The following is a 27,402-nucleotide window of genomic DNA, read 5'->3' as shown; positions in this document are numbered from 1 at the left end:
AAATATAAATTTCCAAAGTACAGTTTATGGATTACAATGGCTTCCCCCCATAACTTCCATCCCACCCGCACCCCTCCCATCTCTCGCTCCCTCTTCTATTCCATTCACATCAAGATTCATTTTCAATTATCTTTATATACAGAAGATCAATTTAGAATATATTAAGTAAAGATTTCATCAGTTTGCACCCACACAGAACATAAAGTATAAAATACTGTTTCAGTACTAGTTATATCAATTCACATTGAACAACACATTAAGGACAGAGATCCTACATGAGGAGTAAGTACACAGTGACTCCTGTTGTTGACTTAACAAATTGACACTCTTGTTTATGGTGTCAGTAATCTCCCTAGGCTCTAGTCATGAGTTGCCAAGGCTATGGAAGCCTTTTGAGTTCACCAACTCTGATCATATTTAGACAAGGTTATAGTCAAAGTGGAAGTTCTCTCCTCCCTTCTGAGAAAGGTACCTCCTTCTTTGATGGCCCGTTCTTTCCACTGGGATCTCACTCACAGAGATCTTTCATTTAGGTTGTTGTTGTGGTGGTGTTTTGTTTTTTTTTTTTTTTTTTTTTTTTTTTTTTTTTTTTTTTTTTTTTTTGCCACAGTGTCTTGGCTTTCCATGCCTAAAATACTCTCATGGGCTCTTCAGCCATATCAGAATGCCATAAGGGCTGATTCTGAGGCCAGAGTGCTGTTTAGGACATCTGCCATTCTATGAGTCTGCTGTGTATCCCGCTTCCCATGTTGGATTGTTCTCTCCCTTTTTGATTCTATCAGTTAATATTAGCAGACACTAGTCTTATTTGTGTGATCCCTTTGACTCTTAGACCTATCAGTATGATCAACTGTGAACTGAAATTGATCACTTGGACTAGTGAGATGGCATTGGTACATGCCACCTTGATGGGATTGTTTTGGAATCCCCTGGTATGTTTCTAACTCCACCATTTGGGGCAAGTCCGATTGAGCATGTCTCAAATTGTACATCTCCTCCCTGTCTTATTCCCACTCTTATATTTAACAGGGATCACTGTTCAGTTAAATTTAAACACCTAAAAATAATTGTGTGTTAATTACAGAGTTCAACCAATAGTATTAACTAGAACAAAAAAAATACTAAAAGGGATAAAGTATTGTACATCAACAGTCAGGACAAGGGCTGATCAAGTCACTATTTCTCATAGTGTCCCTTTCACTTCAACAGGTTTCCTTTTTTGTGCTTGGTTAGTTATCACCGATCAGGGAGAACATATGATATTTGTCCTTCTGGGACTGGCTTATTTCACTCAGCATGATGTCTTCCAGATTCCTCCATTTTGTTGCAAATGACCAGATTTCATTGGTTTTTTTTACTGCTGTATAGTATTCTATAGAGTACATGTCCCATAATTTCTTTATCCCGTCTACTGGTGATGGGCATTTGGGTTGATTCCAGGTCTTAGCTATTGTGAATTGAGCTGCAATAAACATTAAGGTGCAGACAGCTTTTTTTGTTTGCCAATTTAATTTCCTTTGGGTAAATTCCAAGGAGTGGGATGGCTGGGTTGTATGGTAGAGTTATATTCAGGTTTCTGAGTCATTCTAATGTGTCCTGTGTAACCACCATCTGAGAGATTATTCTGACTTGAAATGTGAGTTCTGCTTAAAGCTTTCAGTGGCTCCCAGGCATGTGGCACGTCGCATCCAGGTTCCTTCAAACAGCACTTCTTTACGAGGCACTGCAGCCACCTTGCTCTCATCTCATGCGCCCACCTTTTTTAAATGTCTAGAGCTTCCTAACAGTTTTAGACCCACAACTCAGGTGTATTTGCACTGGCAGCTTTCTGTACCTGGAAACCCTACCTCCTCCTGTCTCGCCAACTCCCACGCATTTAAAGGGAGCCCATCCTGCAGGAAGCCATAACTCTTGAGTGGCCAGGAAGAAATATGGCAAGAAACAGCAGTACAAATTGAGAGAAACTATTAAATTAACATATGAAAAAGCACCTCTTTTATAAGAATGCAATAGAAGAGAAAATTCACCTCTTCCTTTTCATCATCTACTTGGTCATCCGCTCAGGGCCCATTTCCTCATCTCTCTCACTTCCCAATGGTGACATCCACTGCCCGTACCCTCAGCAGCCTCTGTTTTTTAGTTCCAGACACACAATAACTGTGAAACTTTTCTGAAAAAAAAAATGAGTACAAATTGCAAGAAATGCAGTGCAAATTGTGAGCTGTCAGTACATTAGGGGTGACATGGGACGTCTGATGGAGTCGGGGGAAGAGGGTGTAAATTGCAGGCTAACATGCCGGCGAGGTCAGTGTGTTAGTGATGCAGGGCACCAGATGGACTTAAAGAAAAGGAATAAATTACAGGGTAATCTGCCAGTGAGGTCAGCGCATTAGTAACATGGGGAAACTGACCATTTAGGAGGAAAAGGTGCGGATTGTAGGATAATATGAGGTAGGGGCTTCACAGTGAAGATGGGTTTCCCTCATTCCAGGGAGACTTGCTGTCCAGACAGGTGCTGGCTACAACTTCCAGTATTTTTAGGCTTCTATCTCTAAGTCTTTTGCAACCATTAATTATGTCTCAAGCTAATATTCTGGAGCAAAATTACTGTTCTTATTTAATAGAAGAGAGCACTGTGTCAGAAAGATTCTCTCAAATCTTCTGAATGCCTAACCCTATCAGCCACCTATGTGTCAAGTAATAAACACACATCTTTTGGGAAATCTTGTGCATCACACACACACACACACACACATTCTTCCAAGCGGCTCTGTAAAAGCAAAACAAAACAGGAAAAAAAAAATGACTGCTTCTGCACTCAAGACTGAATTTAAAATAGTTGAACAATAAATTTTAACAAAATGATTTCCTGAAGTAGAACGTGATGGAAGACTCCTCTGTGCTTCTCATTTCTGTGTGACTTGTGAGTGAGCTCTGACTACTGTTTGTTCCTGAACATCTTTCCAAGAATGTTTCATAACAGATACCTTTGCATGATGGAGGTAGCGTCTGCCTGCAGAGCAGAAGGCAGATTTGCTTACGACCGCTTAGAAAGATCCGCTTCCTTCAATGGAAAGTTCCTCTTCAGGCAGGCCACCCTTTCACGTGTAAGCATCTACATCTGCGTCACCCAGGAGGATTTGGGAGCAGGGAGACCTGACACGAATGTGCTGAGATCTTGCTGCTCACTGTGCTGTGGATCATGAAGTCCTTTGTTTCTGACCCGCTTGACCTGGCTCCTCTACCAGCACCCATGACCCTGTGGATGTGGCAGCTTGCAAGGGAGCTAAATTCCCTGATCCTTCATAGTTTTTTAGCAATTTATTTCAACAGGTTCTTTTTTTTTCTTCTATATTTATTTATTTATTTGAAAGAGTTACAGACAGGCAGAGAGAGAGAAAGAGAGAGAGAGAAAGGTCAGTGCCGTGGCTCACTAGGCTAATCCTCCGCCTGCGGTGCTGGCACCCTGGGGTTCTAGTCCCGGTTGGGGTGCCGGATTCTGTCCTGGTTGCTCCTCTTCCAGTCCAGCTGTCTGCTGTGGCCCTGGAAGGCAGTGGAGGATGGCCCAAGTGACTGGGCCCTGCACCCACGTGAGAGACCAGGAGGAAGCACCTGGCTCCTGGCTTCCGATCGGTGCAGCACGCTGGCCATAGCAGCCATTTAGGGGGTGAACCAACAGAAGGAAGACCTTTCTCTCTGTCTCTCTCTCTCTCACTGTCTAACTCTACCTAGTCAAAGAGAGAGAGAGAGAGAGAGAGAGAGAGAAGTCTTCCATCCATTTATTCACTCCCCCAGATGACTGCAATGGCTGGAGCTGGACTGATCCAAAGCCAGGAACCCGAAGCTTCTTCCAGGTCTCCCACGCTGATGAAGGGGCCCAAGGACTTGGGCCATCTTCTGCTGCTTTTCCAGGCCCATTACAGAGGGCTGGACCAGAAGTGAAGCAGCTGGAACTTGAACCGGTGCCCATATGGGATGCTGGCACTGCAGGCAGTAGCTTTACCTGCTACACCACCGTGCTGGCCCCCAAGTTCATTCATTCTTGATGATGAAGCCATGGCTTTCTGGATGAAGGATGAGGAAATCATGGTCCTCAACAGGATTTGAGGGAAGTCCATGGACATCAGTAATAAACAGGTCAGCCAAACTGTATGGTCAACCAGGCCGTGATGGTCTTCTGCTTTATTGTTAATGGAGAGGAATGGGAAGGTAGTTGTAGTGGGTTCCCAGACAACTTCCGGGACAGCTGGGTCTAGGTTTTGACTTACTCCCCTGCAGGCAGGACTGCTCATCAATATGGTAGTTAGCCTCAAGTCCACCCCAATGAAACAACAAAGAATTATCCTGGGCAGGCAGATGATTCTATCTCCTTTCAGACTACACGTGTACAGACAGATGCCTATATTGAGTGAGAGTCAAGAGAAATTAGTGATTTCCATAGGCAGAAACCAAGAGAACTATTCGAGCTTTGGTTCCCTTGTTAAGGGAGAATGATGACAGCTGAGCCATCATAGCTCAGCCCTTTCCACACGCACTTGGCCATGCCAACCTTGGATCCTTGTAGTATTTAGCCAAACTAAGCAATATACATTTAAAGATCGATGTTAAGAAGGAACATATTTTGAAAATCATGAGAATGATAAATTGAGGAGAGTGAGCACTTCTAAATACAAAGCACAGGGCTAAGGCCAGGAAGGAACATACAGATGGCTATGGTAAGCTTGGAAAATTTCCATTTCTTCGTTGGGGGTAGGTTCACAACTCTGGGCTTTATTATCATGCTTCATAATATACCTGTTTGGTACACATATTTTTTATATGTGTCAACTGTTACATAATTAATTTTGGTGATCAATTTAGGGAAACAGTTTATAATTGGAATTATTGAATTGCTGTGGATTATATAACATCTGTTGGGTTATTATATGAGTTGCAGGAGCATAGAGGATAGTAGCTTTTCTCAAAAACTCTACAATATCCAGTTAGAATACCCAACAGGAAGGGGGCATCACAGCGTACACTCACGGGGGAAATACTGGAAAATCAGTGCTTCGCCTTTTTTAGATAGTAGGTATATCATGAAACTATCAAAATAAGTACTCCGGTATGTGCCTAGGCTAAGATTAATTAAACATTGTTTGGTCTTCATGTCTCACTCTAGGTACAGTTAATTTCCATAATTTTTGAAAGCAGACTCTAAATGCCTACATTTATCATGCTGAGGAAACACTACACAGAACTTAGAGAATTTGGAGGAATGTTATGTGTACTCTCTCCACTTCACTGCCCACAGGGAATGGGGCAGCCGGTCTTGCTTCCTTCCTAGTTCCATCTCTGTAGGGAAGAGCCAGAAGGACTCAGCAAGCCTTCTCCGGTGGCCCGACTCTAGGGAGAATTTTGTGTTCTCGCGTCCCTGAGAATGTCCTCGGCTCCTTGCTGCTGGTCGCTTAGCCTAAACCAAGGCCTCTGGGAGCTCTGCAACCCTTATCAAATGTGGGAAGATAGATGGCTGCTTGTTCCAGCTGACCCGGGAAGTTAAGATGCTAGATTCTTTGTAAGGCCTCTTGGGAGGTTGTCATCACACCTAAGGCCAGCCCAAACGCTTTCCATGCCTTTTAAATTTACCTTTTATAGCAACCCTAAGCTGGCTGCGATCATCACCCCCACTTGTGTTGAGGCAGCAGAGGCTCAGAGAGCAATGAAATAACTTCTTACGGAGTAACAGCCAGAATGCAAACTCAGTTCTGCGAATTGTAAAGCTCATGCTTTTGACAATGCCAAACCTTTGTCACTTAACAGTTTCTAGTAATATAATGTGAGTGTGCAGAATTTTACATTTTTTCGTCATTTTAAAAATTTATCTTACAGAAGTCGTCTCTACTAATTTACCCTCCAAATGTCCTCAACAGCTAGGACTGGGCTGGGGCTGAAGCTGGGAGCTGGAAACTCAACCCAGGTCTTCCACATGGGTGACAGGAACCCAGCTACTTGAGCCGTCATCTGCTACCCTCAAGGTGCTCGTTACCAGGCAGTGAGAGTTAGGAACTGGAGCTGGGAACCACGGGCGCTCTGTTATGGGATGTGGCATCTTAACTAGTGCCTTAACCACTAGGCTGATTGCCTGCCCCTAGAATTTGTTCTTGAGATTTATTTATTTGAAAGTCAAAGTTATACAGAGAGAGAAAGAGTTGGAGAGAACGAGAGACAGATTTTCCATCTGCTCATTCACTCCCCAAATGGCTACAATGGCTGGGGCTGGGCCAGGCTGAAGCCAGAAGTCAGGAGCTTCTTCCAGGTTCTCCCAAGTGGGTGCAGGGGCCTAGGAACCAGGGGCCGTCCTCTGCTGCTTTCCCAGGCACGTTAGCAGGGAGCTGGATTGGAAGTAGAGCAACCAGTTCTCAAATCTATGCCCAGGTGGGATGCTGACTTTGCAAGTGGTGGTTTTACCTGTTACACCACAGTGCCAGCCCCAGAATTTTTGTGTGTGCGTTTTTTTTTTTTTTAAAGATTTTATTTCTTTGAGAGGTAGAGTTACAGTGAGAGGCAGACAGAAAGAAAGGTCTTCCTTCTGTTGGTTCACTCCCCAAATGGCCGCAACAGCCGGAGCTGTGCCGATCCTAAGCCAGGAGCCAAGGTGCTTCTTCCTGGTCTCCCATGCGGGTGCAGGGGCCCAAGGACCTGGGCTCATCTGCCACAGCAGAGAGCTGGATTGGAAGAGGAGCAGCCGGGACTAGAACCGGCGCCCATATGGGATGCTGGCGCCGCAGGCAGAGGGTTAACCCACTGCGCCACAGTGCCGGCCCCATAAATTTTTGTTTTTAACCTCCTGGCAGTCAGAGAGCTACACAGTTGTGGTGGTGAGAAGTGAATGGTAAGGACAAGTAGGGCAAGCTCCATGAGTTCTAGGCAGGAGGGAGACTACCTTGGGATTTGCTGAGATCCCTCTGATTACTCCTTCTTCAAATGAATTTCATATTTTCCTTCCCAGCAAAGCCGTATCATTGATACCTGGATGGTTAATGTTTTTGATAAGCTCGACTTAACATTTCTAAAGGAGAAGAAAAGCATCTTAGAGATTTTTTAATTATTATTTCATTAAACGTGCTTGTGTGGATTTTTTAAACTTTTTAAAACAATTTTTTTATTAATATAAAGAGAACAGATGTTATGTGTGCTGGGGTGAGACCTAGTGTGCGCGCTTATTTGTTTCTGTAAGAAGTAGGCAGGACATGTGCAGTGTTTGATCTCTGGTGTGCTCGAATGTCGTTTTCCTCCTGAGTCATAATTGGTCCCTGTGAGGAAACTCCGTTACTTAATGTGGAATGGGCTTCAGAGGCGGAGGATGAACTTTCTTTATCCTTAGCTTGCAGATTTATCTTTATTCAGTGACAAGGAAGAAAACCATACTTTAATCTGACTTGGAGAGCAGTTGAAACAAAGAACTGCAGAGTAAAGGCAGCAGAATCAGCCTCCCCTAGGCTGGCAGCATGGCTGAGCACAGTGCACAGGGACCCAGGACCCCCCATTCTGACATTTTCATGAGCATATTGTACAGAAGATGGTTTGCTACTTAATTCTAAGGAGAGTTTCATTTTGATATATACAAATGCCTCACTTGGGGGGATTTGATACGAAATCAAAATATCTTTCCTTTTAGCAAGAATGTTTTGTTATCATTTTACCTCTTTCTGGAGATCACACAGTCCCATGCATGATAATGCAAGGTGTACCATATGCATAATAATGCTTGAAATGTAATGTGTAATTTTTTTTGACAGGCAGAGTTAGACAGTGAGAGAGAGAGAGAGACAGAGAGAAAGGTCTTCCTTCTGTTGGGTCACCCTCCAAATGGCTGCTACGGCTGGCACACTGTGCCGATCCAAAGCCAGGAGCCAGGTGCTTCCTCCTGGTCTCCCATGTGGGTGCAGGGCCCAAGCACTTGGGCCATCCTCGACTGTGTTCCTGGGCCACAGCAGAGAGCTGGATTGGAAGAGGAGCAACCGGGACAGAATCCAGCGCCCCAACCGGGACTAGAACCCAGGGTGCCTGCACCGCAGGTGGAGGATTAGCCTAGTGAGCCGCAGCACTGGCCAAATGTGTAATTTGAAATACAGGCCACTCCAACTTAAAAACTATACCAGGTCCTTGGAAATGATCATGAGAGACCTTTAGTTTAGTTTAGTCCTGATCTTACCAGGGTTTCTCTTCAGGGGCTGCAGGTTTTGGTTTGGTGATAAGACTGTACACTTGTTGGTCTATCAGTTAAGCAATCATTTTATGGCATACTTATGGACTTAGTTCAGGATTTTTCCCTTTGGAATAAAACAAAGGAAGTATAGTCCCCAGTTAAGAATGGATTCATTTCCATGGTTGGGAAGTTGAATCTGGAAGCTAGCCTAGAATGCCCAACAATGTAGTAAAATGACCCTTAACTTCCCAGGCTGGCCCATGAGACATCTGTAACTCCTGGTGTGGCTCACCTGTACCCTAATGGCTGGGACTCCCGTTAGTGTTAAAACATAGAAAGGGAAGGAGGGAGAACCTTTCTCCTGCCTTCCTGGGCTCCCTCTCCTCGGTGCCCTCCTGCCCCAGGGTGCACCCCTCCCTCCACAATCACCAGTGGCTCCCTGCCCTTTTCTTAACCTGTCACTCCCTTGGAGTAGCTGATCTCAGATGTTGGTAGGGAAGCATTTTGATTTAACTCCTTCATACTAACATGTGTGTAGCTGATAGTTCCTTAATCCTCCCAGAGGCATTCGCATTATTAAAAGACTTACTAAATGCTAAGTCAACCAAGCATAGATTATTCAACACACAGAATAAGTGAAATCAGGCCAGCATTGTGCAGTGGGATAAGCCATCACCTGCAATGCTGGCATTCCATATGGGCACCAGTTAGAATTCTGTTTGCTCCACTCCCAATCCAGCTTCCTGCTAATGTACCTGGGAAAGCAAAGGAAGATGGCCCAAATACTTGTGCCCCTGTCACCCACATGGGAGACCCAGATGGAATTCCAGGTTCCTGACTTTGTCCTGACCCAGACCTGGCCCTTGGACCATTTTGGAAGTGAACCAGTGGATGGAGGATCTCTCTCTCCCTTCCTCCCTCTCTTTCTCCCTCTCCCTCTTAACTTTCATTTCAAATAAGTAAATAAATCTTTTTTTAAGGGAATAAAGGTGAAATCAAAGATTAAGGCCAAGCAAAGGGAGCGATGTTGGGACTGCAGGATCATTAGCTAGAGTTGGCTTCCTAAGCCAGCCCTGCTTCCCGTCACTCTTTTCCTTGTATTCTTTCTAGACTTGTAGGCACTAGACAGGCCATGTGTTAACACAGTGAAGGAGCAGAAACTCCATTGATGGAGGTGAGGTTCAGAAGGGGCTAAGTGTCCTTGTTTGACTTCTCCTGACTTAGGTCACCAGTGACTGATTTTAGGTCCGAGATATGTATAAGGCAGAGAGTGTAATAGAGTTAAAAGGTGCCGATAGAAGACATGGACACTGACCTGAAGGAGACCAAGATAGCACAGCGAACAGAGACTAGAAAGCATGAAATCATGAGTCAGTTCAGTCCCCATCAAGGAGATGAACAAGTAGGCCTGGTTCTTGACTTCATTCTCAGGTTTACAGTCCAGACAGGAAAACAGACCTTCCGTAAGTGATTACACTGCAAACTAGATCATTCTCTACCTGCCATTCTAGAATAGCAAGGGACATCATGACCAGTGATAACCGGGGGCCCTGATGGAGCTGGGCCCAGGGCAGCTTCTCTGAGTGAGACACGTCTACACAGGGACCTGGAGATCAAGTCGGAGGCAGCCTGGTGACAGGGCTGTGGGAGAGCACAGTAGGCAAAGTTAGTAGGGTGCGCAAAACCCTGGAGAGGAAACATTTCTCAGGCCCTTTGAGGAGTTGCCAGTGAGGCTTGAAGAGGGAGGGCTGTGTATACATGGAGTGTGGCCCGTGGGCCTCATGGCCAAAGACATGGAATCTTACCTCAAGCATTTTAGCAGGAGAGGGACAGGGTATCCTGTGAGGCCCTGTGTAAGTCTCCTTGGGATTTGGAGAAGGGAAGCCTACTAGTTGTTACCGGTTGTGGAGGGGAGGGAGGTTGCAGGAGCGAGTTTCCTAGGTTCTTTTCCTCAGCTTAGTGTAGACATAAAAAGCTGGGAAACAATTTGAAAAGAGCCAGAAACTTTTATTTGACAGTAAAGCGTCTGGTCCAGGAGGAGACCAGGCGGAGTACCCGAGTGGGACACTGGCTTTGAGGAAGTGCCCAGGGTTTTAAGGCGTTACTTTCTGCTCATTGGGTCATTCTGTGGGGTGCCCATTGGACAGGGGGTTTCACATACTGTGTGTTGATTGGCTCGGGGCTCAAGGAGATACCAGGAGTCTCTTGGAGACAGCCCTGACTTAGGAGGAGGCCCAGCCCCCTCCTCTGCTAGCTCTGGATGAAAGATGGCACCCACCCTGGAGGTGTGATTTAAAGCCACAAGGTCACACATGCACACAAGAAGCTGTTAGTGGGGGAGATGCGGTCGGTCTGGAGACAGACTTCCCAGCCATCCTGGCAGCCTGCTTGTGAAGGACATTCTACCCGTGTCTGAGGGGTCCACAGACCCCCCAGCCCCATTGGGTGGTCTCACTGGTGAGGGCAGTCAGGATCAGAAGGGAGATGGAGGGGACTGCCATGTGGAGTCATTTGAGTGCCCGCCGAGGCCCTAGCCCCCAAGGGTCTTTTGGGCATCCCTGACACCTATGGTTGAAAATTCCGTAATATGAAATCCTACAGTTTAAAACTCTAGTGCCCTAACAACCAAGCAGTCTTGAACAAAATTGAAGCCTAAATAACGTCTTTAAAAGCCATCCGTTTCAAAGCAAGGCCCTTTCCCTCCCTGGCGTCTCTACTGCCTTCAGGTGCCTGGGCTCATGCGTCGGTGTATAAATCAGCACCTGATTTCAAGACAGCATCTATCCAGTGTGACTGCGGTGAACTTCAGGATGCCATTTTGAATCGGTCTGTGTTCTTCTCCCCGGATATAACATGTGGCCAGTTGTAACTCCAGCTGGCGTGAATGATGGAAGGAATTTGTTGGCTTTCGCAGCTGAGCCGTGCTGAGGTGGCACTGACTTCGGGTGTAATTCCGCCGGAACCCTGGCTCCACACATCTGGTATTCTTCCGCCCTCACCCCCGCCCCGCCTCTGCTGTGGTCTCAGGCTGACTCCTCACATGGTGGTGATGCTGATTGTGCCTGCTGGAGCCTGGTGCTGGAGCCTCGTGCTGGAGCCTGGTGCTGGAGCCTCGTGCTGGAGCCTGGTGCTGGAGCCTCGTGCCCACAGCCTCACTGGCTTGAGGTGGGAGGGCTGCTCTCCCCAGGGGGGCCAGAGGAGTGGGGCTTCGCTTCAAAGGTTTTGGGTCAATAAGTGGGGCCAGGAGAGCCTAGCCATCCGAGTTAGTCACTGAGGACACATCTGCGGAGCGGTGGGTGGGTCCTTCCTTCCCAAACGTCAGGGATCCTGGAGACCAAGGACAGAGGCCCAGTCCAGTGGGATCTAGGGAAGCATCACACCTTGAGGGCGCAGGCAGATGTTCTGTTTTAAGCCTTTTGTCTATTTGTATGATGTTAAATAAAGGGGAGCATCAGCAAACAGACCTCAAATAAATTGTTTTTAGGGTAGACAGGCCATTCAGGGGACCCTGAAACATGTGCTTCCCAATCCAGCCTTGCCCTTGACACTTGATCACTGGCTGAGTGGGTGGAGGGCCTGGACTTCAGTGAAGACGTGGGTCCCACTTGTTAGGGACAGTTGCTAAGAACTATTTTAAAAATAAAATAACTGTGTTTTATTTTATTTTTTAAAAGATTTATTTATTTATTTGAAAGAGTTACACAGAGAGAGGAGAGGCAGAGGGAGAGCGAGGTCTTCCATCCGCTGGTTCACTCCCCAGTTGGCCGCAATGGCCAGAGCTCCGCCGATCTGAAGCCAGGAGCCAGGAGCTTCTTCCAGTTCTCCCATGTGGGTGCAGGGACCCAAGGACTTGGGCCATCCTCTACTACTATCCCAGGCCATAGCAGAGAGCTGGATTGGAAGTGGAGCAACCAGGTCTCAAACAGGCGCCCATATGGGATGCCAGCGCTTCAGGCCAGGGCGTTAACCCACTGCACCACAGTGCCAGCCCCAAAATAAATGTATTTTAAAAATTAAGCAGCAATGGGTGTTTGGTGTAGTGATGAAGACCCCCCTTGGATGCCTGCATCTTGTATCGGAGTACCTGGGTTTGAGTCTCGGCTCTACTTCCAATTCCATTTTCCTGCTAATGTGAACCCTAGGAGGCAGCAGGTGATGGCTCCAGTACTTGTAGTCCTGCCACCTACAAGGGGGACCCCAGTGGAGTTCCAGGCTCCTGATTTAGCCTGTCCCAGCCCTTGGCTGTTGCAGGAACTTGGGGAGTGAACCAGAGAGTAAATCAGAAGATGGAAGATCGATCTCTTTCTCTCTCTCTCTCCCTTTCAAATAAATAGTAAATAATTTTAAAAGCACTAAAAAATTAAATAGTGTTCCTCATCAGCTGTACTGTGTTTAGAATAATTTTATAAACTGGAGTTTGACAAGAGGGGAAGACCATGCAAATTAGGGTTATTGGTTAATGAAAGGTTGGATGATCTTTTGTTCTCTATATATCTCATCTAAGTTTAAAGAGTTTTTTAAAATTCAGAAAAAATTAACTTTCTGGTTTTTAAATAAGAAAGTTTTATTTCTTACAATGTTTACTTATCTAAGTAATACAATGTTATATTGTGTTCTTCAGAAATATTTTCAAATTGGGCAAAATATATGGCACTTAGAAATTTTAACCCTAGGTTCTTTCTTCTCAATCAGCTATGTTCATTAATATTTGCAGAAGTATTAGCATAAAATTAGCATACACACCCTCATCAACCCCACACTCACCATTTGCAGAGGGCTTCTTTGGTTGCTGGGACAGAGAAGAACAGGAGATGTACTTCCTTTCCTCATCCATTTGGCAAGAAAGGCAAACACGTGGAACATGGAAAGTGGCAGCTTATTCACTGCCTGGTGCCAGCAGGTGAGGTGACCAGAGGGAGTTCAGAAGGGGGAACAGTTGGAGGTGAGGGAGGAAGGGCCGCAGAGGTGGGAGAGGCTCAGATGTTGGCAAGGAAGAGAACACCCCCCGGTGGTGAGCAGTTTGCTTTTTCAGCTGCATTTTATTCTGTTTTCTTTAAAATTAGTATCTTTAATCCTGTTGCTTCGTTCCATGGTTGTCTTTATTGTGTTATGTTTCCTCCATAATTGTTAGCAGTTGGTCACATAGATCCCTATTGATCACTCATACATTTTCCAGAATTTCTTTGATGCTTTTCTGTTATTCTCTCAGGATTATTTTATAATGATGTAGTAATTAATATCATTCTAAGTTTCATATACAACATTGAAGGAAGTGTTGCCAAATAACAAATGAGAAAATAAAAATACCAACAGTTATAGTTCTGAAGGGGTAGATGTTGGTACTGAGGGCTGTTCCATCTGCAGAATCCCTGTTTTTGCAGCATCTTAGCACACGCGCGACTGTCACTGTTGTCATTTGGCCGGATACATTCAGACATGAGAATTTCAGAAAACTGAATCTGATCAAATTGGCAGAGTTCATAGCTGGATTTATTTAACACTGAGTGGTTAGATTGTTCTTAATTTAAGGAATTAAAGATTGAAGCCATATTGGGGGCTGGTGTGGTGGTGCAGTGGGTTGAGCTGCCTTCCTGCAACACCAGCATACCCAAGTAGAGTGCCAGTTCAAGTCCCAGCAGCTCTGCTTCCAATCCAGCTCCCTGCTAATGCACTTGGGAAAATAGTAGAAGATGGTCTGGGCACTTGAGGCCCTGGCACCCACATGGGAGACCATACAGAATTCCAGACACTTGGATTCAGCCTGGCTCAGCCCAGCTGTTGTGGCTGTTTGGGTAGTAAACCAGTGCATAGGAGATCCATCTCTCCCTCTCTTTCTGTCTCTCTCTGTCTTGCTCTCTGCATTTCAAATAAAGTAAATCTTTTTAAAAAGATAAACAAAACTAACATTTTCCAATTTGTGTTCTGTCTTCCCTTTTGGTTAATTCCTGTCTTTTACATTTCATTTTTTTCCCCACCAAGCCTGTGAAATCCCCTAGTTGGCTGTGGCTTCCTTTTGAACAGCAATTTTTGAATCCTTAGACTGTATACAGTGCCTGGCACACTGAAAATGCTCAATAAATGCCCTGTGCATGAGAGAAAACAGTTCACATATTAAATGAAATAATGCAGAAGCAACTAGATACAAACAAAATGTAGTTGTAATTTTCACATGTGATGTTGCACAATGTATCAGAGTAACTTCCTGATTATTTTACCTAGCCAAGAACTCACCTTAATATCAAGAGAGATAAGATTGATTACCATGAACATCTGTTATTTTGTGTCTGTGACACATTAACATCTTTGATGATGTGGATTCCTCTTCGGCATATTGAAATTCTTTTCAGAAGGACACATATATTATAGATTCCACGTGTATATTTAGAGTTGTCAACAGAACTAAAATCTGATGGTGATGAGTAGCTTTTCAAAGCCTTCCTTCATTTCCCAGCAGTCAGCTCCCTGTCAGAATTCATTTCCCATTTGGAAAATCTCTCTCTGACCCAGGGTTTTCTGGACACAATTCATCCTTCACATATTTGAATCTACCCCTTGTCATGATTCCTTCGTTCCTCAGGTGCCAAAAGACCCCTTTGTATTCAGAATGAGAAGATCGATCTAAAGTGTCAGAGGAAAGAAAATGAACAAAAATGTTTAAAGGATTTTGTTCGTCATTTTCTAATTTTTTTTAAAAAATGAATGCTTTTAGCATCTGCTCACGTTATTACTACATAATAAATTAAAGTAAGAACTATTACAGTTGAAACAAGATGTGCCTCCTCTTTTCCCCCTCAATCCTAATGTAATTAAGGTTTGGCAGAGCTGCAGTGCAATTCAGTCCAATGTAGCGATCGTGTATAGGAGCCTGCCTGCCCCACACCCCCCACCACGGCAGTGGTCTCTGCAAGAACTGCCCTCTCATTGCAGCTAAGAGAATGTGATCCTGACCTGACCACTGACAAGGTTATAGTTTACTGTGGGTGGGGTTTCTGATTGGGAAGATGTCATCCAAGGAGGAGTTTCCTGTTGGATCTTGGAGAATATATTGGATTTGACTTGCAAAAGGAGAGGTCGGTCTAGCTAAGGTCCTGGAGGTGGAGTCAGCAGGATGGCTGGGAAGGGACATGATGAGAAAGGTCTTCCTGCACCTGGTTGTAGGCTGCAGCTGCAGGAGGTACCAGAGGATGAAGAGGTTGGTGCATAGTAGCCATGGTAACTGACCAGGCCTCAGCTGATGGGGAAAGAGATGGACGTGGGAGAGGAAGGTCAGATCTTAGAAAGGTTAATGCAGAAACCATCAGCCTCGATAGCTGTTTGAATGCTGGGAAGCAACACACAGAGAACTATCAGAGTCGGCTCCAAAGATGGGGAGCTCAGGCAAGAAGGAGAATCACGATGCCATGGATGGCTAGAAAGAGAAGCGCAGCAGCAGGGCGTGTGAAGGGCATCAGTGGCTGGGAGGGAAGACAGACTAGGAACTGTCCCAGGAGAGCCATTGTCATGGACACAGAGGGGAGACAACAGGGAAAATGGAGAAATCTATCAATAAGAGATCTGGGCTTGGTTTTGTGTAGGAGGAGGACAAAATGTTAACCTTCAAGGGGCCAGTGCTGTGGCACAGCGGGTTAAGCTACTGCTTACGATGCCAGCATCCCATGTGGGCAGCAGTTCACATCCTGGCTTCCCCGCTTCCAATCCAGCTCCCTGCTAATGAGCCTGGGAATGCAGCGAGGATGGCCCAAGTCCTTGGCCCTGCACCCACATGGGAGACTCAGGAGAAGCTTCTGGCTCCTGGCTTCAGATTGGTCCAGCTCTGGCCGTGGCAGTCATTTGGGGAATGAACTAGCAGATGGGGGATCTCTCTCTCTCTCTCTCTCTCTCTCTCTCTCTCTGTGTGTGTGTGTGTGTGTGTGTGTGTGGCTCTGCCTTTCAAATAAATAAAAATCTAAGAAATAAAAGCTAACCTTAGGTAGTTAGAAGCGTGGTGACAATGGTTACCAGGTGGGAATGGTCCTGGAAAGGAGAGGACTTTGTGTTAGTGGTGAGACTGGATCATGAGCTCCTCAGTCACTTCCAGTCATAATATCTGTGGAAGGAAATTTACTCCTCAGTTGACTACCATTAAGTAACAAAATGCCAGTATATTATTGATGCCTGTAGATTTAAAATGTACCTGTTCCCACAATGTAACCCCAAAACATTATTTTTACAAGCCACTTGGAAATAGCATTTTGATATTCTTTGATTCTACTCTTTCAACATTTCACTTATCCCTCTCTGAGATTTATTTCTAGGTCATTGATTCAGACTCTGAAACTAGTGTTTTCTATGAACTTATTTTATGCCTATTAGAGTTCAAATCCAGACAGTTTCCAACAGTCTCAAGTGAAAGACATTTTTCACATCTACCTTCTTTTTCATGCTCAATTATATCTTTCCAAAAAGTCCCAGATTGGTAGCACCTGAGAGGACATGCCTCTAGTAACAACGCAAGCTTTTTAGACTTGATTGAGATATATACTTTGGCCTTGCTCCGTTTCTTGAAGACACGTTTTAGTCCCGAGAGGCGGCAGTCCAGGAAAAAGGTAAATTAGAACTCGGTTCTGTTCCCTTCCTTCATGCTTGGCTCTGGGGAGGTCAACTTCTAAAGCTTCCCAGCCACCAGCGAGAGATTAGCTTATGAAATCAGTGAGGCTGCTCTCAGATCGGAAGAGCTCAGAACGCGTGACCCTGCTGCCGTGCTCTTTCACTGCTCGTCAAGCCTGCCACGTGACAGGACATGGAGAAGCCCCTGCCATGACAGAACACCCTCACCACGCCTCCGTTCGTCTGGCTGGAATTCCTTACTGTGGTGTCCCCAAGACCTGGGCCCCGAGGTGCGCTAAATATTTGATGAAGGACTAAGGGGGCTGGATTGTAGTATGCACCTTGGTTTTTTCCCATGCTGAACGAGCATCAGAATCAATTACGATTTTAGCAGCAGGGAGACCTCCAGGCCTGACTGCCCCACCTTTCATATTTGAGTTCCTACAAACGGGCCTGTGCATCCATATTGTATTATGTCCCCAAGGCCATGCTCCTGTGAGAATCACTAGTCTACCATCTGCGAGATCCCGAGGACCAGACTATAGTTCCCATCATTCCATTCTCAGGCTCTTGGGTAATTTCTGGCAGAAATTAGGTTTACAGGAAATATTTATTAAGAAATGAATCTAACTTTTGAGAAAAGTAAGAAATAATAAAAGATTAAAGTGCCCTTTCCTCTGTTTGCAGATCTAACATCTTGGACCTTTAGAGACTAATTCACACTATCCACACAAAACTGTGTTTTTAAATAAATTATTTAAATAATGAAATAAATTGAAATATGAAATAAATTATTTAAGTGCCAAAACCATCAGTCTGGTAAAATCCAAAACGCACTGTTTGGTGGCTAATAAAAGTAGCTAGCACTTGCTTTGCTTTATTTCCCTGGATTGTACAGCTTTGTGATGCTGCTTACTTTCGTTATTACTGCCTCGCCAAGGACCTTATTTTAAATTATTTCTTAAGAAGCCACAACCACTCGGTCTTTTTCAGTCTTATGATTCTAGTATCTTAAGCGTCAGTTTCTTCCTATGAGGTGGGCAATGTGGAGTGGTGGAATGAGCTAGAGCTAGCAGTGATGTTTTGTGTTGTCTCACAACCCACAACCATGTGTGTCAGATGTAAAGGATCCAGAGAAAACGAAGGGAACTGTGTCCTGCTGCAGAAGCCTTACCACTGCTACCCTATTGGCCCATGCCTTAGTTGTCTGTTGCAGATAAACAATCAGCCCTGACACTTAGCTGATTCCAGCAATGAACACATAGCATCTCACCAGTGTGTCTGGGTCAGGAATTCCTGAGCAGCTGAGCTTGGTCCATGTCCCTCATGAGGTGACATTCAATTCGATGTGCACTTGAGGGCTTGACTGGAGCCGGAGGATTTGCTTCTGAGCTGGCTCCCTCACCTGCCTGGCAAGTTGGGGCATGTTGTTTGCAGAGGCCTCAGTTTCTCACCACATGGCCCTCTGGTCAGGGTTACTTGAGTTTCTCCATGACATGGCCCTGCGGGAGATTTCTGGGAGAGAGCCCACATTTCAGGGGAAGGGCTTTTAGCTTTTGCTCTTGAAACAGGTGACATCCAAGAATGTGTGGACATATTTTAAAAACAGTATAGTCTGTCATAGAATGGCAAATGCCCTAAACAGCACTCTGGCCTCAGAATCAGCCCTTAAGGCATTTGGATCTGGCTAAAAAGCCCATGAGAGTTTGCAGACTTGGAAAGCCAAGACACTGTGACAAAAAAACAAACAAACAAACAAACAAACAAAAACTCTAAATGAAAGATCTCTGTGAGTGAGATCCCAGCGGAAAGAACAGGCCATCAAAGAAGGCAGTACCTTTCTCTGAAGGGAGGAGAGAACTTCCACTTTGACTATGGCCTTGTCTAATTCAGATTGGAGTTGGTGAACTCAAGAGGCTTCCATAGCCTTGGCACCTCATGACAAGAGCCTCGGGTGATTACTGACATCATAAATAAGAGTGTCAATTGTTAAATCAACAACAGGATTCACTGTGCACCTGCTCCCCATGTAGGACCTCTGTCCTTAATGCATTGTACTATGCAAATTAACGGTAAAACTACTACTCAAACAGTACTCTATACTTTGTGTGTCTTTGTGGGTGCAGTCTGTTGAAATCTTTACTTAGTATATACTAAGTTGATCTTCTGTATATAAAGATAATTGAAAATGAATCGTGATGGAGAACGGGATGGGAGAGTGAGTGGGAGATGGGTTGCTTGCAGGTGGGAGGGGGATTATGGGGAGAAAAGCTGCTATATTCAAAAGTTGTACTTTGGAAATTTATATTTATTAAATAAAAGTTGAAAAAAACCACTATAGTCTGTAATGCAAATCACTGCAGGGTCAGCGCCGTGGCACATCCAGTTAACCCGCAGTCTGCAGTGCCAGCATCCCATACGGACGACAGTTTGAGTCTCAGCTGCTCCATTTCCAGTCTAGCTCCCTCCTAATGTGCCTGAGAAGGCAGTGGAAGATGACCCAAGTTCTTGGGCCCCTGCACCCACATGAGAGACCCAAATGAAGCTCCTGGCTGTTAGCTTCAGCCTGGCCCAGCCCTGGCTGTTGTGGCCATTTGGGGGGTGAACCAGTGGATGGAAAATTCTTGCTCACTCGCTCGCTCTTGCTCTCACTCTCTGTAAATCTGACTTTCAAAAAAATAAATAAATCTTAAAAGCAACAACAACAACAAACACTGTTTGCTACCTTAGAAGCTTTGTCCAGAATCCAAAAGCAGCTATGATCCAAGATCCTTATTTAATTTCTTATCCTTGGGTAAAAATTTGATATCAGAATTTTTGGTTTCCACTTTATATTTTTTCTAGTGTCTACTTTGCTTTATTCTCTTGTATAAGATAATGAGGTACAATGGTAAAAATATCATGAAGTATTAGCATCAAAAAATGTCATTTTCTGTGTTTCAGACTACAAACTTTCCCTGTCTAGGGAACAACTCAGAATGTCTCCTCTCTGAGAAACCTTCTTAATGAAGGTGGGAAGAAAGGAAGAAAACTGCCTGGTTTTCGGTTGAATCAGTGGGCAGCAGTCACATAGTATTTGTGTATGATTAGAAAAGTCGGTGTCAGAGATAACAGACCTCAGAGGAGGCACCTGACGATTATACCAGAGCTGCTCCAAAACTGCACCCAGTGCTCGTCAGGCGTTTTGTCCTTCATATAAAAGGGGAACTTGCAGGAAGACAAGGAAACAACAAGGTCCACAGTGCCTAGAAGCCCACAAGCAGGGGATTTTTACAAAATCAACCAAAAATACATTTGTTACATGTGCCAGGCTTCATGTTTTTCAGCAAGTATATCACGTTGAATGAATTCTCTTTCAGTTCTTTCCCCTCAACCTGATTCAGTCATTCCTGCTTCAGGTGTCTGGATTACAGCCCTTGCCATGTTGTATTGTTACAATTTTTGGTCTGCAGCTGTCACACTAAGCTGGGAGTGCATAAAGGCCCCGAGCTGTGACTCACATCTCTGAGCCCCAGGCCAGCGCCTGGTCCTTAGTTGATCTTTATTGTTTGTTGTGGGATTTAGCCAGCTGGTATGGAAATACAGTTACATTCGTTTTCCCTACAAGAAGTTTTCCCTACAAGAAAGCTCGCACTCAGAGAATTGGGTGACTTGATGGCAGCCCTGCAGTTTGCACACTCATGGCACAGTTTGAGCTACAAAGTCAGGTTTATGTTTTCTGCTCCAGCTCAAATGCTCTCAAGAAGATTCTAGAAGGGGACTATTGGGAAGCGCCAGCAGCATCCTTGCGTGTCTCAGCCAGGAGAGATGGCTCAGGACAGTGAACACAGTAGTTCTGTGTTTACCCAGCATGAATCACTGTAGTGCAGGAGACTGCCAGAAGGAAGAAGTCTGCTGGTTGGATACAAGGGTCTTGAAAAGAAGCTGGCCTTTGCAAACCTTGCATCTGATAAAGGATTAACATCCAAATTATGAAGAACCCATACAGCTCAATGATAGGAAAAAAAAAAAACCACCCAATTTAAAAATGAGCAAAGAACCTGAATAAATAGTTCTCCAAAGAAGATACCAAAATGGCCACCAGCCGTAAGAAAAGATGTTCACCATCATGAATCATCAGGGAAATGCAAATCAAAACCACTGCGAATACCACCTCACACCCATTAGTATGGCTGTTAACAAAAAGTCAAAAGATAACACATGTTTGTAAGGGTGAGGAGAAAAAGAAACCAGTATACGTTGTAGACATTATGGAAAATAGTACAGAAGTTTCTAAAGAAATTGAAAATGGAGCGACCATGTGACACTGCACCTTCTGTGCTTATTCCCAGTGGAAAGGAACTTAGCATGCAGCCTGGCCATCTGCACTCCTGTGTTCCACTGCAACATTATTTATGATAGCCAGGATTTGGAGACAATCTAAACATCTGCTTCTGGATGAATGGATAAAGAAACTGGTGCGTGTGCGTGGGATGAAATACTATTCAGCCTTCAAAAAGGAAGTACTGCTGTTTGTCATAACATGGGTGAACCTGGAAAACGTTATGCTAGGTAAATTAAGCCAGACACAGAAGGAAGAATGTTTCTTGATATCACATAAGTGTGGAATCATGAAAAGAAAAGGTCAGGCTGCAGAAATAGAGAATTCAATGGTGCTTACCAAGACTGAGGGCTGGGAGGAGAGAACAGGAAGATGTGGATCAGAGTACATGAAGTAACAGATATGTAGGATGCCTAAGTCTAGAGCTGTAATTTGCAGCATGAGTACTATAGGTAGTTTAATTGCGCTACCAAATGAGTAGATTTTAGCTGTTCTTGCCACAAAAGCAAAGGTTAACTATGTGAGATGATGTATATGCTAATTTGCTTTAGTATAATAACCTTTTTGCTATCTCTAAATATGTATCCCATAGCATTGTGTTGTATATCTTAAATATGCACAATAACATTTGTAGAAAAGGGAAGGGAAGGGAATAGAAGGGGAGGAGAGGGAAGAGGACAGGAAAGAAGCGAAGCAAAGCTGATTGCTGTATTCAGACGAAGTGGTGCACTAAAAATCCCTCACAGTAAAGTGCCAAGCTCAAGTCCCCACTTCACTTTCCTTTTTCCCCCAGGGCTGTGCCCTGGTTGATGCAGGCATTGAACATGGCTTTTAGGTAGGAAGGTGGAACTCAGCAAAAGAGATTGTGTATCCTACCTCCTGGCCAAACTGCTAACACCCTTCTGACCACTATCAAGAGGTCTTATTCTAAGAGTCAAGCCCCTAAATGGAGGCTGTTGTGGAAGAGCAGGTGCATTCCAATGGTATTTTATGCCCAAATCCACAGAACCATGGTAACATTCCATAAGACAGGGGACATAGCAGGAGAATCAAGTGCAAGGTGGGCAGTAATGTCAATTTGGAATTTGCAGTCCAGTATTTAAAGTGCCTCTAGGATAACCAGAAGAGGTGCCCTCTCTAGAAATGGTGTCAGGATCAGAAGGCTCCATGAAAGAGGAGCCGGCCCAGGATGTCTGGGCGAGAGCTTGGGTTTTAGGTGTGTGTCTCATGTCTGGTCACCGACTGTTGGTGCAGAAGGAGCTTGGTGGGGCAAGCTGTTCTGGACATGTGCTGTTCTGATGGGAATCTCTGCAGCTGTCTGCATGTCTCAGCCTTCTGGAGGAGGGAGGAGCGGTGAGGGACCTTTTGCTAATGAGTGTGGAAAAAACACTACCCTGTTGTCCCATAGGATGAGGGCTCCCTCTCTCTGCCCTGGTCTCCTGATGGCCGCCCTGTGGAGCTTGCTTCTACTTATTACACTTTAGCAATCGAAATGTCACTTTTAAAAAAGTTCTCTGTGTCTGTTTTTATCATCCATAATTATTTTTAATAGGCAACCACAAATGCATGCTTTGCTTTCTTGGGAAAATATCTCCAATGAAATGGTAGTTTGGTTTTTCCATATGAGTGCTAATGCAGATGGTTGTAATGAGACCTCTTTGATTGGTCACCTCCTATCTGACTCTGAGTTACTTTAGGTATGCTGCCTAGCTTACTTGCTCTTAAAAAAAAGATTTGTTTATTTATTTATTTATTTATTTATTTGAAAGGCAGAGTTAGAGAGAGAGAGAGAGAGAAAGGTCTTCCATCCACTAGTTTGCTCCCCAGATGGCTGCAACAGCCAGGGCTGGGCCAGGCCAAAGCCAGGAGCCAGAAGCCAGGAGCTTCCTCCAGGTCTCCCACATGGGTGCACGAGCCCAAACACTTGGGCCATCTTCTACTTCTCAGGCACATTTGCAGCTGGATCAGAAGTGGAGCAGCCAGGACTCCAGCTGGCTCCCATATGGGATGCTGGCACTGCAGGTGGTGGCTTAACCTGCTGTGCCACAGCAGGGGCCCCTCACTCTCTCTTTATACCCCTCCCTCCTTCTGCCTCCATAACTCAGAATTATCTCGAACTGTAACACACTTAGCTTTTATTATAGCCTATAAACTTTCCATTCTTTTCATTTGTAATTTACCCTCTTTTGTGTGTGCTAATCTGAGAGCAGAATTAAGATGTCTGACTCTAGTTCTTTGCCTTGCAAATATCTCCTAACTCCCTGTCTTTTAATTAACTGAAAGCATTTCTATGGTAAACAAATAACAATTGCAGATTGTGCTACCATCTTTTCTTGTGAAGATGTAAGTGCATCCCTTATTTGTTAAATTACAGCCTTTTATAAAAACTAGATGTGATAGCCGGCGCCGCGGCTCACTAGGCTAATCCTCCGCCTTGTGGCGCCGGCACACAGGGTTCTAGTCCCGGTCGGGGCGCCGGATTCTGTCCTGGTTGCCCCTCTTCCAGGCCAGCTGTCTGCTGTGGCCAGGGAGTGCAGTGGAGGATGGCCCAAGTCCTTGGGCCCTGCACCCCATGGGAGACCAGGAGAAGTACCTGGCTCCTGCCATCGGAAGACCTTTCTCTCTGTCTCTCTCTCTCACTGTCCACTCTGCCTGTCAAAAAATAAATAAATAAATAAATAAATAAATAAATAAATAAATAAAAAATAAAAATAAAAAAAAACCAAACTAGATGTGATAGATTTTGTCATTTTGGGTGACACCAACAGAAAACAAAGGATCACTTCTGTATTTTGTTCTTGGCACACCTTGTAGTTAGTATTCACTTTAGTGTGGTAGGTGGGGTGAGGGTGACAAGCTTTGGAGGCAATGACTCAGCCCTGCCACTCTCTAGTGGTGCAACTGGATAAAGTGCCTAACTACTTCTCTGTGCCTTGGTTTCTTTGTATGTAAAATGAGGGTGGTGATAACATTTGCCTCACAGGATTATGTGCCTGTAGTAACATCATGGAACTGGTGTAATGAGCTCATTGAGTGCTAACAGTCTCTATTTTCACATAGTGTACACACCTCTCTCACCCAGCTTACCAGGTGGAAGGAAGCCTCTAGCCCTCTGTCCAGCAGTCCCAAGGACCTGGTGAGCACCTGTAGCCATGGGCTCCTCCTGCCTTTGCACTTCCACGCCAGGCAGCCATTATGCCTCTTCCAAAAACTGCTTATGTCATTTGTTTGTTCCCAGACGTGTCCTTGCCAGTTGAACTTGTGATTGTAATTATGTAATTTAATTAAATATTAGGCAAACAGATGGAATGTAAGTACAAAAAGACAGCTGCTTTTTCTATAAAAATCAACTTTGAGGGCTTCAGAAAGGCTTGATCAAGCTGAGGCACTGAGATGCCCAGAGTGGTTGAATCCATAGAGGCAGAAAGGAGAATGGGGCTGCAGGGGCTGGAGGTGGGGAGAATGGGAGCTGTTGTCTGGAGGGCACAGAGTTTCAGTTTCACAAGATGAAAAGAGTACCAGGGATGGATGATGGTGATGACTGCACGGTAGCAGTGGGCTTAGTGCTAGCAGACTGTCCACTTAAAAATGCCCACAGTGATAGACTTTATGTTATATATATTCTATCGCAGTTTTTAAAGTTTTAAAAAATCTATCACATTAGCTGTAAGTTAACCATAGAAATTGTGGATTGGGAGATTTTTTTTTAATCATATCTAGGTTGTTTTCCAGTAGTCTTTAAATTTACATGCTTTCAGGAAAGCAAACTAGGAAGCCACAGGCAATTTAGGTGTAATTTACACGAGATACAGATAATCAATGGGCCAGTTTTTAAAATTAACTGCTCAGCATCGATGAGAGTATCATGGAATAAACACATGTTTATATTTTAAGTTTAAAAATGAACCTTTAACTGATGTGTATCAGACTGGACTCTCAGGAAACAGACTCGGAGATGGAGATTGAAGTCATTTGTACTTGTCCTGCACTGACGAGACACAGGCTGGGGGCTCTCCCCAGAGGAGGGGGCATCGCCCTGGGCAGGAACAAGGCAATTTCCTGGTGGGGGGTTTCGTTGCAGGAGTTTTCAGCTGTGAGCTGCTGGCAGATGACACTTCCAGCAGCTGAGGGTCATCCACACAATGTGCAGCCAGTTCTGTGTGTGTGTTTCCTGCTTTGTAGCAGACTTTTTGAAATTCACTGATTGACTCTGCTGCGGAGCAGAGCCTCTTCATGGTTTACGCATCATCTTCTGAAGGTCTCACTGTGCTTCATCTTCTCTACCTGTGGCAGTTGTCCATCTGTGATATGGCCAGTCTGTGTTCTCACCAGTTCTGCAACTTAATCCCAACTCATAAACGTGTGGTGTGTTGGAAGCTTGACTGACGTTAGAGCCTCTGTCCACTTTTGCAGACTTTTCAGTACATACTTTTGAGAGTCCGGGAACAAATCTCAGCTTTTGCTTCTTAAATTTCCTGATGTAGTTTTGGATTTGATGATGCGCTTTGGCGGATTCTCCACGTTCGTGCTACAGGTGCTCTTCTCGTGTCCTGGGATGTGACGGTCTCCCGCTCCCTGGCGTTCAGTTACTCTTGCACCTGCCATGAGTGCCTTCCTTTGGTTAAGCCTCTTCCTGTAGCCCTGCATCTCTTTATCTGATTCCCAGGCTTTCACTTGAGTGATGGCCAATCTCCAGGATGCCCTGATTTCACTTTTAGATTAATCTTCCCAACCTTAAAACAGGTACCTGATTATGTAGTTGTTTCTGTTTATTATTAAATGTCAATTTGTTTTCATTTCCATGAGCTTGTTTTGCTCCAAATTATAAATGCTAAAAGGGGAGTCTGAATTCCTTTGCAAGTGTAACCATAACTAGAGCACAAAGACACTCTGATTACTCTACAGTGTCTGTTTTCTTTTAGCACGTTAGCCTGCGCTGACCTTTTAGTGGGAATACTATTCAGTCTCATTTATACTTAGACTTTCATTTAGCCAAGTCTTGTTGTTTCCTTGGTTGCAAATTTTCTCTCTTTATGCAAACTGGGAACTGAAGCCTTTCATTTGACTTGTGATCTTGTACATTCTGGAAGCTCATACATGTAATCGTGGAACAAATAAAGCAGCTGGAAGAAATCTTTCCTGAACAAAACCCAAGTGGGACATTTGGGTGCCAGCCAGCATTTCAGCAGCTACAGAGGGAGATGTAAAAAGCCTGCCTATATTACAACACCAACAAATCACTTCTGCCCCAATAAGAATGTCCTTTAGGTAATGACCAGATAGAGGGTAGGGACCTTTACACATTTAATTGTCTGACCACAGAATAAAGTGTTTGCAGTAACCTTCCAAGGTCTCTGCACCAAGTTAATTCCTGTAGTAGGACTAGGAGTATTGTGTTCAGTGGACCAAGCCTAGACTAAATTCTGAGTTTGATGAACTCAGACCTCCCATTCAATTACTGTGAGGTCCTAGGCAAGAGGTAGAGTGTTAAACTTCCATCCAAAATTAGGAGTTATTCAGATTAAGCTTAAAGAGGCTGAAGAAGCTACTAAACAGCTACCTAATAATAAATTGGGTGGGTATTTGGCCTAGAAATTAGGAGACCAGTTAGAATGCTCACATACCATATCAAAGTGCCTGGGGTAAGGTCCGAGCTCTGTTCTAGGTTCCAGCATCCTGCTAGTGCAAACCCTGGAGGGCAGCAAGTGATAGCTGAGTTTTCAGGTCCCTGCTGCCCACATGGGAGACCTGGATTGGGTTCCTGTCTCCTGCCTGGCCCAGCCTCAGCTGTTGTATGCCTTTGGGGAGGTACTGGCGGCTGGGAGCTCTCTCTCTGTTTTCCTGTCTCCTGCCACCACCATCTGTCTGCCTATCAGATAAGTAAATATTGAAATGAAGATTGTTTTAAAATGAAGCGCTATAGAATGTGGTAACTTCCTTTGTCTTTTAAGAGAACAAAGTTAAATATCCTGTGATGAAATAATTAGGTACAGTTTCACTGGACATTTTGGTGAGAGTGATATGAGACGTATGTGTACACATTTATATATTTACATGTACAAAAGCTTGGAATGGAGGTAGGTCTTTAAAAATGTAAAAGTGTGCCGAATTTGATTTATCAGTTAATTCAGGCAGCATTAATAGTTGTGTAGAGCAGTTCAGTTCTTCTCAAACTTCAGGCGCACAGGAATCACTTGTATGGGTTTTAAAATGTCCTTCCTGGGTCCCATCCTCAGAGTTCCTGATTCAATAGATGTTATGGGGTGTGTGTGTGTGTGTGTGTGTGTGTGAAATTTTGCATCTAACA

General features: G+C 44.6%; 1 protein-coding gene across 8 annotated transcripts in view; it reads left to right on the top strand.

The window, feature by feature from the left end:
- EFCAB11 (EF-hand calcium binding domain 11) overlaps positions 1-27,402 on the top strand; it is a 178,325-nt gene that overhangs the window by 81,693 nt on the left and 69,230 nt on the right. The window contains exon 6 of one of the 8 annotated variants that reach the window (XM_070065524.2): positions 24,156-24,231. The exons of the other annotated variants lie outside the window; for them this stretch is intronic. Coding sequence (XP_069921625.2) covers positions 24,156-24,231 — 76 coding nt within the window. The remainder of the gene's footprint in view (positions 1-24,155; positions 24,232-27,402) is intronic. 8 annotated transcript variants of the gene reach the window in all.

Source organism: Oryctolagus cuniculus, chromosome 20 (genome assembly GCF_051225735.1).
Source record: "Oryctolagus cuniculus isolate XC-2025 breed Fujian yellow rabbit chromosome 20, ASM5122573v1, whole genome shotgun sequence".
NCBI lineage: Eukaryota > Metazoa > Chordata > Mammalia > Lagomorpha > Leporidae > Oryctolagus > Oryctolagus cuniculus.
This window is presented reverse-complemented; position numbering and strand designations above follow the sequence as displayed.